Source organism: Scyliorhinus torazame, chromosome 21 (genome assembly GCF_047496885.1).
Source record: "Scyliorhinus torazame isolate Kashiwa2021f chromosome 21, sScyTor2.1, whole genome shotgun sequence".
NCBI classification, from domain to species: Eukaryota; Metazoa; Chordata; class Chondrichthyes; order Carcharhiniformes; family Scyliorhinidae; genus Scyliorhinus; species Scyliorhinus torazame.
Window position 1 is genome coordinate 89,522,300 of NC_092727.1, and position 13,205 is coordinate 89,535,504.

The 13,205-nt window shown below is 48.1% G+C and overlaps 1 protein-coding gene across 2 annotated transcripts in view; it reads right to left on the reverse strand.

The window, feature by feature from the left end:
- The window catches only part of LOC140398399 (integrin alpha-8-like), a 223,488-nt gene that overhangs the window by 117,319 nt on the left and 92,964 nt on the right, over nt 1–13,205 (reverse strand). For both annotated transcript variants that reach the window (XM_072487047.1, XM_072487046.1), the window contains 3 exons: nt 11,296–11,339; nt 9,130–9,186; nt 1,252–1,304 (listed from right to left, as the gene is read on the reverse strand). In XM_072487047.1, coding sequence (XP_072343148.1) covers nt 1,252–1,304; nt 9,130–9,186; nt 11,296–11,339 — 154 coding nt within the window. The remainder of the gene's footprint in view (nt 1–1,251; nt 1,305–9,129; nt 9,187–11,295; nt 11,340–13,205) is intronic.

Consider the following 13,205-nt stretch of genomic DNA (forward strand, 5'->3'; position numbering starts at 1 on the left):
CACCGGGGATAATGTGCAAACTCCACACAGACAGTGATCCAGAGCTTGGATCGAACCTGGGACCTCTGCACCGTCAACCTTGAAAGTTAACATCTGAAAGTACTTGGGAGAAAATTCTACTGCAAAGCGACTCTGTGCCCTTCCACGGATGACAGAGTAGATCTGGTGGAAGCCTGGAGTAATCATGTACAAGAAACTATATTTGAGAATTTGGGAAGATTTGAGTGTGGATTTAAACATAAACACAGGACAATGGAGAAAGGCCATGGAGGAACATGTAGAGGGGGATAAGAATTCTTGAAGTCAAAACACTAAGAGACAGAAGGTTATTTTTATTTGTTCATGGAATGTGGGCGTCGCTGATTGGGCCAGCATTTATCCCTGAGAGCAATTAAGAGTCAATCACATTGCTGTGGATCTGGAGTCACAAATAGGCCAGACCAGGTAAGGATGGCAGATTTCCTTCCCTAAAGGACAATAGTGAACCAGACAATCGACAATGGTTCCATGGTCATGATGAGACTATTAATTCCGAATTTTTTTATTGAATTTAAATTTTACCATTTGCCATGGCGGGATTCAAACCCAAGATCATTATTACTTTGGATTACTAGCCCAGCGACAATACCACTGCCACTGCCTCCCACTAAAGATAAATAGGGACCAGTCAGAATTGGGGTAGTAGGAACCTGGAGGTCAATGCATGGTATCATATGAAGTTGACCAACCTCCAGAAAGGAAAAAGGAGCCTGGATCCCTAAAAATGGGATAGTCTTAGCTCAGCTCTCCGACATGAGAGGCTCAAGAAGGGAAATGCAGAGTGGTTCCCGGCTAGTTGAGCTGCCACTAAGATGCATCATAGTGGCACAGATGCTCATCACTCTCATGCAAAGCTCAGCGTAGTCACTGCTGGAGGGCGGCAATGGGAATACGTCCAGAAATGGCCTGGAGTTGGATCCAGGTTATCGGCAGGATTATATTTGGTGGAGAAGTGGCAATATCACCATAAGTAACTTCAAAATGTGACAGGAGGCAAACTTAACAATCAACCCATGGGAAAGTCCAGCCCTTCACTATGAAGTGTTAAATAATTTCAAATCTACAATGATAATAAATATCTCTAAATCGCAAATATTTTTCAAGTTACCACATTGACGGGCAGGCTTGTTGTTTACAGCTCCATCTCTCTTTGGAGAATTATAAAACAGAGTGCAAGTTACAGTTCAATGCATAAGGCAGAGTAATTCTTACCCATCACTGTTTATGTCCGTGACAGCCACCACATAGCCAAAGTATGCTGCTACCTGCAAATCAAAACCCACAGACTAACTAACATAGTAAATCGGTTTCATTGGTTGTCACAAGTATGTTTCAATCTTCAACACTGACATCCTTCAGCCTGACAGGCGTGAAATTCTATTTCTATTTTATATGGCATAACAATTGAATATTTACTGGGTATTCCTCGACTCCCTGTGCATTTGCACTCTGCTGGTTTAGTGGTTCGAACCATGCCACGTCAACCTTTGGCTCTGAATCTGCAAGTCAGCTCTGAATCGAGCTTATCTTCTCAAGGAAGTTATTTCTGTTTTGGGAACTCTCGCTAGACTCAGGCTGCCTTGACACCTGAAGCTCCCGTGGCTTGTAAGAAGCAAAACCACTTTGAACCCACACTTGTAAGTTTTAATATACCTCCAGTTCTCCTTTGCTAGGAATTCTATGTCATTTCATTTCAGCTGAGGAAGGAGCAGTGCTCCGCAAGCTAGTGATTTGAAACAAACATGTTGGACTTTAACCTGGTGTTGTAAGACTTCTTACTGTGCTCAACCCAGTCCAAAGCAGGCATTTCCACATCATGTTTCTTTCTATGCAGACGCTGTCTCCCTTGCTGAGTATTCCCAGCAATTTTCTGTTCTTATTTCAGATATCGGGCTTCGTAGCATTTTGCATTTGTCTTCTTAAGATGTACTTTCACTCTGCCGGAAGCGGCTGTGGCTGACGATCCGAGCAGGAGGAAGAGTGACTGTGGAACTGTAGGGTAGTGGGTGTTCTCTGACACAGCACTGCGGGCCTTGGTTCATGCGTTAGACATGAAAAGGATACACTTGCCAATATAATGAATACTTAACACATTAAATGCTGTGATCATGAAAGAATCAACCAGACAGGTTTTCTTGAGTTTAACAAAGAATGACATCAGCCTTATTATACTCAAACCAATCTAAATAGAATAAGAAAACACTCTGCGACTTGCGCACACACACACAACTCAAAGGTCACACAACCACACCAATAGATTGCAGAGTGGTGAAGAATAGATTGGTCAAATTAGAGTCCATAAAAAATAAAAAGGAATATACAAGCTGTAGTTTGGGGAATCGGCTGCCTTCAGGCTGAAATTGGTGGCCTTGTGACTTTTCTTTGGTGGTCCCAATGCTTCCAATTTAAAAATGTAGATGGCTCATTAATGCCTCTTATTCCAAATAACACACAAATTACCTTGTAGAGCCTCGTTATCTTAGTGGAAAGCTATAAGTTTAATAAAATAACAGGGAAAAGCTGCAATAAGGAGGATGCTCCCATGAGCGACTGACATCTTAGAGAACCAGTTCAGGAGATAACAGGAAGTGACATCAGTAAAGTGACCATCACCCAGTCAGACATGAATCATGCACCAATTCATCAATCAGGGACTGCTCATGCTTTCCCTTGGCCAGAGGTCAGGGATATGATTGACCCTGTAGTGAGGTAGTAACTAGAAAGGATTAAAAAGCAGCAACTTATCGCAGCCAGGCGCACAGAGAAAAAATAAGATAGACTTCAGTCAACAGGGCAAGAGACAATGGCTTTGGGCACAATTCTCTGGTAAAAGTTCTAAGTGTGGTAGCGAGTGGCAATTGTCGCAAGCTTCCTGGTGCTCGGCCCAGCGTGTCAGGCAATGCAATTCAATGTTATTTAGTCCACTTAATGAGGCCTCACGGGCTTCTCGCTGCAAATAACGGCCGCCAGCTGATTCGCCGGGACCGCATTCGCCAGCCTCCCGTTAATTAGATTGAGCAGCACTTAAACTGCACTTGCTCAGCCAACCCCAGCCAGCTCGCAACAGTGGCGATGAGGACACCAGCCCCAAGATTCGAGGACGTTGACCTGAGGAGACTGCTAGACCCGTGGAGGCCAGGGGGATGTTCTGTTCCCCCGAGAGTCCCAGAGCATGAGCCATAAGGCAGCCAGTGCTGCCTAGGATGAGGTGGCAGTGGCCATAAGCTCGAGTAGTATAACCAGGAGGACTGGCTAGCAGTGCAGGAAGAAGGTCAATGGCCTACACTGGGTAGCACGAGTGAGTAGACACCAACATCCCACCCCCTCCGAGACCCTTCCGCCCCCATGGGAGCATCCACCACCCCCCCAACTCTTCATGCGACCCCCCAGCCCTCCCTCACCCCTCCCACCCAACCCTGCCTTCACACCCCACTTCCCACCGCTGCGACCACACGTGTGGCTAACGATGCTCCCTCTGCGTCTCCTCAGGAAATGCTCTCACATAATCGTCAGGAGAGGGCCCAGACTGGCGGTGGGGTGCTGGACTTAAGAATCCTCACCTCGTTCGAGGAGCGGGCCCTGGAGGTGACTGGCGTGGCCGAGGACAGATCGGTCAGGCACACTGAGGCTGGCCGACGCCACAGAGGTGAGGAACCATCAGGCTCCACCCGGGGCTTTGTCAAACGTGAGTTGTTATTGCCTTACTGACTGACCACATGCCCATTCTCCTGCAGGTCCTCCAGCCGACAGCGCCAGCCCATCCTGGGTGGCACACTCTCCCGCATCCGAGGAGAGCACCTCAGAGGAGAGCTCCGAGGATGCCACCGTGGTCGTGGTCCAGCTGTCACCCTGGCAGACACTCACACCTTGGAGGGAAATGTTAGTGGTCAGGCTTCTGGGGCACAAACTGGTGAGCACCGCATTGCTGATGATGTACATCAGGTGGAGGCAGGAACCTCCAGGCAATACAGCAGTCAGAGGGCTGCTAGATCCCAGGACCCAGCCTGATGCTGAGCTTGTGGAAGTGGGTTACTCTGAGCTGATGGAGATGACAGAGAGCGGATGGACCATTCAGAGGGCGATGTCAACATCACTCCAGCAGATCCATAGCTGCTTGGAGGAGTCCCAAAGGCTATGAGCGCAGGAGGTGGCACTGGCAATGAGTGGCACCAGTGCCAGCACTGCTGGGGTGACGGCCGTAGTGGAGAGCCTGGTACACGATGTCGGCACCTTGAGTGAAGATGTCCATGGTGTCGTGCAGTTGGTGACAGTCATGGCTGAGGGCCTCGCAGAATGACCGCCTCGCAGGGGGATGTCACCCAGTACCAGGCAGACCTTGATGAGGATCTGTGGGACATGTCCACTCTCAGGTGGGCATGGCTGAGGCACTCCAGAGCTAGTCCTAGTCACTGAGAGGCATCGACACAATGATGCAGACCATGTGGAACCACCAGAAGTGGCAGAGCCAGATGATGCAGGGGCAGCCGGGTCTCAAACCAGCTGCCTCTCCTATAGTGGACCCCAGGGCCCTATGGACACCAATTGTGAGAAGTGGGTGCTGAGTGCCAGGGTGGACCCGTCCTATGGAGTGGTGACGGTGGGCACCAGCTCCCCCGAGTTCCACCCCTCTGATGAGGCTGCGTCTCTAGGTCAGCACACGGGACAGGATGGCTGTGTGTGTGCTGCTGACAAGTGAGCTGGGGCCCTCTGGCCCTGGAGCCCCCAGAGGGCGCTCACCAGGGGCATCGAAGGCAACGGGACGAGGCAAGTAGCTGGCTGCCTCCACCTCAGATGTGCATCCTGGGGAAACACCTAGACGTAGTGGTAGAGTTAGGAGGGCCAAGCACATTGAGGATCACTGAGGGCACCCAAGGAGGGAGGAGGTGTGGCGGGGAGGTAGGTAGGGGGTGGGCAAGGGGGGGTTGGGGGCTGAGGGGTTCAGGGGCGGCACCACTGGGAGTGGGTTATTGTACAGAACATTAAACTCCTTTTTGCACAACCAGTATGATGCCTCTGTCACTTTCTTCCACAATGTGGACTGACCTACGGATCTTTGCCCATCTCTCCAGGCACCTCCCCCTCCCCATGGCGCTCACTCACCCTCCGGCCATGAGCATGTCCCTGCAGATGTGTCCCATCCCCTGGATGTTCAGATGTTGGCTGCTGCGTGTGTGGTGTTGCCTCCCGCAGTGTCCTCAATCAAGGTGTGATTGAGATGCTAGGCAATGATTCCCCCATGATACATAGCCCGCCCACCCACGGGAATCCACTTGGCATGTGTGAAATGCTCACTTAACCACGGTTGCCTATTCCCTACTAGCAATAACTTTAGCTGCGGAACCAGAGGCCTGAGCAGTCGCTGGGGGGTATGGGTGATCGGTGGGGCCGACCGGCAGGGACAGGGGTTGCTCCCGAAATGGGTACACACAATCCAGGGGTTGGCATGGTGGTGCTCTCCCCCCCCCCCCACCCCCCCCACCCCCAGCACCTCTCCCCCACCACTTGTGGTAGTTACCACTAGCAGTATTATATGCATTACGGCATTGCCCGTATACTAGAGGTACATGGGTAAATCCCTGCCTGCTGGCTCCGCCCAGTAGGCGGCGTATAAATGTGTGTGCTCACCGGTGCTGCAGCCATTCTGGTCGCAGCTACAGGAGCTACAACATCTTTGCTCAATAAAGCCTCGATTATTCCACTACTCTCGTCTTTGTGGTAATTGATAGTGCATCACCACTCATGGTGGCCCACCCCCACAGATGGTCCCCCGCCCCCAGCTAGGCTTCCCACCATACCCCCACCCCACCCACCCCCACCCCAGCCGAGCACTGGGGTGGCAATCCCAGCTCCCTCGGGCTCTTTGCCTGTGAGCAAGGACGTCTACTCACCTCCTCGAGTACCCACAGAAGCCCTTCCGCCAGGATCATGTTTTTCAAAAGGACTACTAATCGGCGCCAGCGTGACCACTTGCTGGAGAGGCATCTAAATGACGGGAGGCATATGGGGTCGCTCTTCTCTTGTTAGTTGTTTGGAAATGGGGCTTAAGTGGTGATAATTGGTTTCTCCCCACGGTACGGCGAGATCCCGATTTCGCCTAGGGGAGCTGGCCGGCTGCATGGCAGATTGGCGCCTGGCGCCGATCTCGTTTTTGGCCTCTCCCACTATTCACCAGCCTCATTACGCTTCAGCAACAAGGCCGGAAAATCGTGCACACAGTCAGCCAACAGTCAAGAGCCAGTGTCCCAGAGTGAATGCACTGTTTTTATGCCTTTTCCAGGTTTGGTATTGTGGTATTATCAGGTATTGCAGCACCCGAGAGGCTGAAGTCCATTGGTTAAACCTGGGGGTTTACCATTGGCTGTATAGTATGTAGCTCCGCCCTGATAGGCAGGGTATAAGAGTCGGTGCCGTCCCAGCAGCCCTCATTCTGTACCTGAGCTGCTGGGGAACAGTTCTAGTCTATTAAAGCCTTCAGTTATGCTTTAACCTCGTCTTTGCAGTTATTGATCGTGCATCAGGTATATTTGTACTTATTGTAATTAACGTAATAAATTCTGTGAAACCTGTGACAACATACCTGTGCCCAGAATGGTCTTAAACTAGTCAGAGCTGCAGGCTCCTTTTTGATCAGCTCTCCCAACTCAGTGTAATAATTTTAATTGGCTCAACTTTTTCAATCAAGTTAGAGTGAACCCCAGATTTTACACAGGCACAGCTTGCTGACAAGCAATCGCAAACTGCTGTCAACATGGCAGTGGATGCCCTGGTTCACAGGATCTTGCAAGATCTCACAGCAGTCCAGCTATCATTGCCCCAACAGACTGCTCCCGGGTTAATAAGCTGCTGCCCAGTGAAGTGGCAATGGTGCTGTGGAACACAAACCAGCTGATTTCTCACAGGATGACAGCATTCAACCTCCTCAATCTCCAGTCTGACAGTGCCCTTGCTGTTGCCTCTCAGCCAGCCAGCACCAGCACTACTATCAGTTGTGCTAAAGTGGCGCAGTCCAAAGCTAGGCCTTCTGGGCCCCAGCTGTTTAAGGTTATCCCCCAAGACCATTGGCAATCTCCCCCCAGCGAAATTCAACAGCCTTCCTCCAGCCTTGCTGCAGACACTTGGGTAGCACTGAATAGAAGCACAAGTCCCTGCAAAGGCACACAGGAGACAAAAGGGTGATTAGTTGATGTTTGTGTGGAATATTGGATGGCTTGTTGGATAAAGTGTTTGTGGAATGGTTATTTTGTGGTGGCTTAAATTTCAGGAGTGTGGCCAAGAGGGTGCTGTGATGGTCAGTGACCGAGGGATGACAAAGTGTGGCACTGTTAGGGAATGGAGAATTGGGGTTGTGTCCACTGGTCACTGGTCACACAGTTAAATGAGATGATCACTGGCAGAAAGACATTGGGCGGGAGTTGGCAGCCCCGCTGAGGTGAGGCCTGCGTGTGAGGTGCAGCCTCTGACTTTCAGTGGAACCAGATCCTGGCGGCAAGTGGGGACAGAAAAGCCCACCCAATGCGTTGGCTGCCTCCTCTCCTTCCTCCTCCTCCTCATCTTCGGATTCTTCTTACTCTGTGTCCCCCTATCTTCCTCACAGAATCACAGAATTGTTACGGCTCAGAACGAGGCCTTCTGCATCGTGTCTGCACCCGCTCTTCAAACGACCAACACAATTTCGTGCCATTCTCCTGTCTTTTCCCCATACCCCTGCACATTGTTTCTACTTAAATAATGATCTAGTGCCCTCTTGAATGCCTCGATTGAACCTGCCTCCACCACGCCTGCAGGCAGTGCCTTCGCACCCGAACCACTCGGTTGCGTGAAAAAGTTTTTTCTCATCTCTTCTTTTGCATATCACTTTAAATCTGTGCCCTCTCTCGTTCTTGATCCTTTTATGAGCAGGATGAGTTTCTGCCTATCTACTCTGTCCAACCCCCTCCTTCTGCTCCTCAGCTGCTTGTCATGCAGTTGGTAGTGCGGGCTGTGTCCTCATGATGGTGAGGTTCTGCAGGATGCAGCAGACCGTGATGAATCAAAACACCGACTCTGGAGAATACTACAGGATGGTCCAGAGCAGTCCTAGCAGCAGAATCTTGGTTTCGTGTGGTAGGACGGTTCTCATCATGTGAATCCTGTCCATGTGGGTTTGTGCACTGGAGTCAGGAGCCAGGTAGCCATTGATGACCTTTGTTGCCTAGTGATTTCTCATGGTGGCTGAAATGCTTACGGGACAGCAGACAAATACCTCATGACAGGCTGACAGGATAGTGGGAATTGGCCTTTGTGGTACCCTGAGTATAGTGACACACCATTGAGAGGAGGTGGAGCCCTTTGCGATTGTGGCACATCTCTGAGTTTACGTACAGCACCCACAAAGCATTTAATGTCACCCTGAAGCTTGGCTATCCTGACAACCTACTGACCTGCATAATCAGCTCATTTCTCTCCGGGAAAATGTATTCCTCTGTCTTTGTGTGCAGAATGTTAGTCACCCCCCTCCCGTATACAACAGTGGATGTTGATACTACTTTGTGCAGTTATACACCAAGCCGCCAGAGGGAGCTTTACAGCTACTTTGAACGTTGTTATTAGTTAAATGCAAAAAGCCATTTTTTGTATTTTAAATGATTATTGCTTAAGGATATGATAGGAAAATGACATCTGTGGGAACTCAGCTATACGTTTAGGGTTAAGGTTAGGAGAACATCCGATGTTTAGCAAGACAGGAGGAACAAAGGTGTACAGAAATCTGACTTGCATGTAACAGGAGTGAATGCAACAATTGGGAGGGGATAATAAGTGTTGCCCATCAAAATCCAGATACAAATTTGTCTTCAAAATAATAAAAAAGGATTTTCATTTGTACAGGGCTTATTTTGACTTGGAAATCCCAAAGGCCATCGTAACCACTGGAATTAGTACTGTAGTGTAGGCCCGGTCATAATACAGGGAAACAACAGCACCCAATTTCCTCATAGAACGATCCCACAATTAGCTATCTGTTATTGGCGTGTGATTGTAGAGGTTGATTTAACCATATTGCCATATAACCAACGTTAAATCATATTTATGAATCAGTGAACTGTTTCTTACCTGCTCACCCACAATAGTTTGTTTTGTTTTTAAATCCGCCTTCTGTAGAATGTGTACCTGTCAGAGAAAGATGGCATCCAAGGTCAAAACCTTCTGGTTTAAGTACAACCGAGCATTGAAATGACAGCTGTCCATCAACCTGTAACCTAAGCCCATAGGACTATTCCTGGATTGTGGGCAGGATATCCCATTGTAGACCTGGTGCATTCGAGGTGCCCATCTCTGATAAGATGGAGAACCACACTGCTGGCAGAGCTAGACACCCTTAAGTGGCAGAAGCCAAATTGCATGGATTCCTGATAAGAACATTGTCGAAGTAGATCATTCCCTTTTCTGGCGATATTTGTGGGGCGGTCTTGGGCAGTCTCTGCGCCAGCTCTTAGCACCAAGGGAGAATGTAGTAAGTGACATTCATGGAGCAAACTCTGACTCCCACAAACACATCCAGAAACACTTTCCAGCCTTGGCTGGGATGATCCTATGGGCAATGGATGGTGATCAAATATCAACTTATTATTTGTCACTTGAAAATAAAATAGGGCACAATCTTTTAGTCAGCAATAATGCTGGGCGCGTTGCCACTACCCATGAGGTTTTCAGCGCCCCGACAATATTGTTCATTTTCAGCCGGGTCTTCCGATCCCAGCTGCACCAGAAATGGTTCAGCACTGAGTCTCAGGCCAAGACTGCCCGGCATCAGAGAGGGTGGAGGAAAGGAGGACACCTCCCCTCCTCCATCCTTTTACAACGATAGCTGCCTCAAATAGGTTTTACATAGTCTCAAGTCTTTCAGTGAGTGAGTCAGTGAGTGAGTTGGTGGGTGAGTGACTGGGTGGGTGTGCAAATTGGGTAAGTAGGTGAGTGAGTGGATAAGTGAGTGAATGGGTAGTCAGGTGAGCGGATTAATGGGTTGGTGAGTGAGCGGGTGAATGAGTGAGCGGGTGAATGAGTGAGTGGGTAGTCGAGTGAGTCAGGGAGGGGTAGTCGGATTAGGGGGTGCGAGCAGTAGTTGGGTATATGGTAAAGGTCTCTGATACTGGGCTCAGTGTCAGAGAATTTTGCGTCGTGTCCCAGGCAGTGCAAATCATCCCATTGGAAGTTTAAACTTCCCGAGCAGTTACAGCGCATGTTCTAGGACTTCCTTCGGGTCTGATGCACAATAGCAACTTTATAACAGATTTCGCTGCCTTGGAAACTAGATAATCCAGTCTTTTGACTTATTTTCCTGAGGTAATAGGTTATGTAACTCAACTAGATGGAGGAGGTTCAAAGTGTAATGATAAATAATGCACTTTTTTATGTCAAAAGGAAAGAACTCTTCAATAAAACTGAGAAAAATTATTTTATTTTTTTCTGGAAAATAAGCCTATGTCTACTCCAGATCCCAAATGCTGTAAAATTATTCAAACGAACCATCAATAATAATTTTTTTTGTAATGTTGGGAAATCTTTCAAAGCCTTTGTCCACATTTCGTGTGTTATGGCCCAGAAAGGGTTTGGTGTAATTTATATTAAAATGATAATGTTAAATTTGGTTCAAAAGGAATTAAAATATCCATAGCAACTAAGAGCTGGTAGCTCTGGATTACATTTAGAGAAACAAATTCTTGATTCGAGTGTCTCTCCCTGACCACTTCAGCTTGAGATAGAGGAAATTGTTTGGACATTCATGGTCAAATGCATTTGCTGTTTAAATACCCTATTTGTTCTTAGGTTTAGACATTCCAATGTTGGAAATTACAGTACAAACAGATACTTTTCTTTCTGAGCTGATCTTTGAATGAAAAAGATTGCTGATGTGAGAATGGGAAAAAGGGGAAGGACCCGTCCAAAATGGCAAAAAGCCTGAACTCTGCTTGCTCATGGTCAGAACTGGACTTCAATTTGGGTTGAATCTGCATTCCGTACAAAATATTGAGAGGTACAGACCCAACAGTGGCTAACAGAAAGAAATAAAATCTGCAGAAACATGTTTAGTTCTGTACAATTGCTAAGAACTGTATGCTTTTACTTGGTTGGGATGGAGTTGAAGGGAATGATCCTGGATAATGAAGCTGAGGCCTAGCAAAAGAAAAAAAAAAATCAAGGCGTTTGTTCAACCTTAATCACAGTGGCTATTACAGTGTACCATCTTTCATTAGCATCTATTTAATAAATTATACATACTGAACCCAAAGTGTTTTGCGCCCTGGGAGCCCCCAAAAGATATTCTGTAAAAAGAAACAGACAGATTAAAGTTTTGTCTGGAAACAGCGACTTCTGTAAGCAGAATATGTACAAAATTGATGCAGGCACCAAAGAGGGTTTCCCTACAGCAGATTGTAGGTTGTGGAAGTGGAAACACCATACTGAGTTCACCAGAAAGGAGTAAAGGCATTCTGGTGTGATCTTGAGTGGATAAGCAGTCAGATGGAGTTTTTTGGATGGTCCCAGGAAGGGCAAGAGTATGAATGGGGCAAAGTTATCTTCTGTATACTGAGATCCCGCAAACAGCAACGTGGTGACTGACCAATGCTTTCATTTTTAGTGGTGCTATGTGAGGGATAAATAATCTAAAGTGCATGGTAAATCTTCTTCACTAAGTGGGCTTCGCTCCATTGATTGCACTTTGGCCTTGAGTCAGAAGACTGTGAATCACTTCCTACCCCAGCACTGGAGTGGACAACCTGAGCTGAAAATCTAAGAAGCCAGCACACTAGCAAAGGACCACACTATCAGCCTTGTGCTCTATGCAGACACAAGGAGCCTTGGAGCTGGGGAGGGGGAGGAGAAAAGTTAGGGGCTGGTTTAGCACAGGGCTAAATAGCTGGCTTTTAAAGCAGACCAAGGCAGGCCAGCAGCGCGGGTTCAATTCCCATACCAGCCTCCCCGAACAGGCGCCAGAATGTGGCGACTGGTCACAGGGGCTTTTCACAGTAACTTCATTTGAAGCCTACTTGTGACAATAAGCGATTTTCATTTTTCATTTTCATTTTATGGGCAGGAAATCTGGATGTACAGGGTGCCCTGAATTCTATGGAATTTTAACTCCTTTATGTGGATTTATTGCCTGAGAGCTAGCCCAATTAACAGATCTTGTTGCTTGTTGGGTATGGAAGATTCTGAAAAAGACCACAGGCAAGGTGCAGGTAAGATTTATTGTCTGGGGGAGGGAAGCTTGCAGGGGTGAGAGGGTTGGGTGGGTTAGTGTGATCACAGGGTGGTGCCCTGTGGACAGGTAAAGAGTCAGAGGCAATCATGCAGGAGTGAGGAAACTTTACAGATCGCGCAGAGATTGCTGGGGAGGTCAGCAGTGGAAGGTTTCGGGAAGAGATGGTGGAGGTGAGGAGATTGCTGATTTACAGCGTGGGTTATTGGGCCTGGGGGCAATTTTTAGATTCTTTACCCTGCCCATGAACAGAGCTCTAAGGCCATCCTTGTGGATCCAGCCCTCTGGCCTCCACATACCTAACACATTTCCTAAGATAACGGAAACCAGCCAACGACAGTTAAAAACAAAAGCACTGATATCAAAATGAGGGCACACAATCTCCTTAAAATATTTCCACGGTTAGCCCACCTCCCAGGTGCAGATTGGTCACCCATCCCCTGTCTGTCCTCTGTTGGAACTGGAGGTGGATGGGTTTACAGTGGGTTTGGATCCTTTTTGTCAGAGTTACTTTCTACCCAACCTAAACACATTTTGTGGATTAAATGACCCCCTTGGACTCGAAAATACCAAAGTTCCTACTCTGCTGGATAGAAATTCTGACTGTCAGCTTTACAGGATGTGTACCCTACTCTAAGGGCAAGATCTAAGGGCAAGATTACTAGGCTAACAATAGATCCCACACCAGCTCTCAGCAGCCATGGCCTCCACTCAGCCCAGTCAGCGTGCAGAGGACTGGGTTCCTGGGAATGGCATGAATATGTCCCCAACATCGATTGCTGATGCAGTGGCAGCAGAAGTCCTGCATGCCTCTTACTGCAATCTGAATTTGTGACATAGCAATTTGTGGAACAGGAATTGGGTCACCTCAGATTCTGGTTCAAATTACTGGTCTTTCAAGAGCACAGGTCACCATTTATATCTCCCA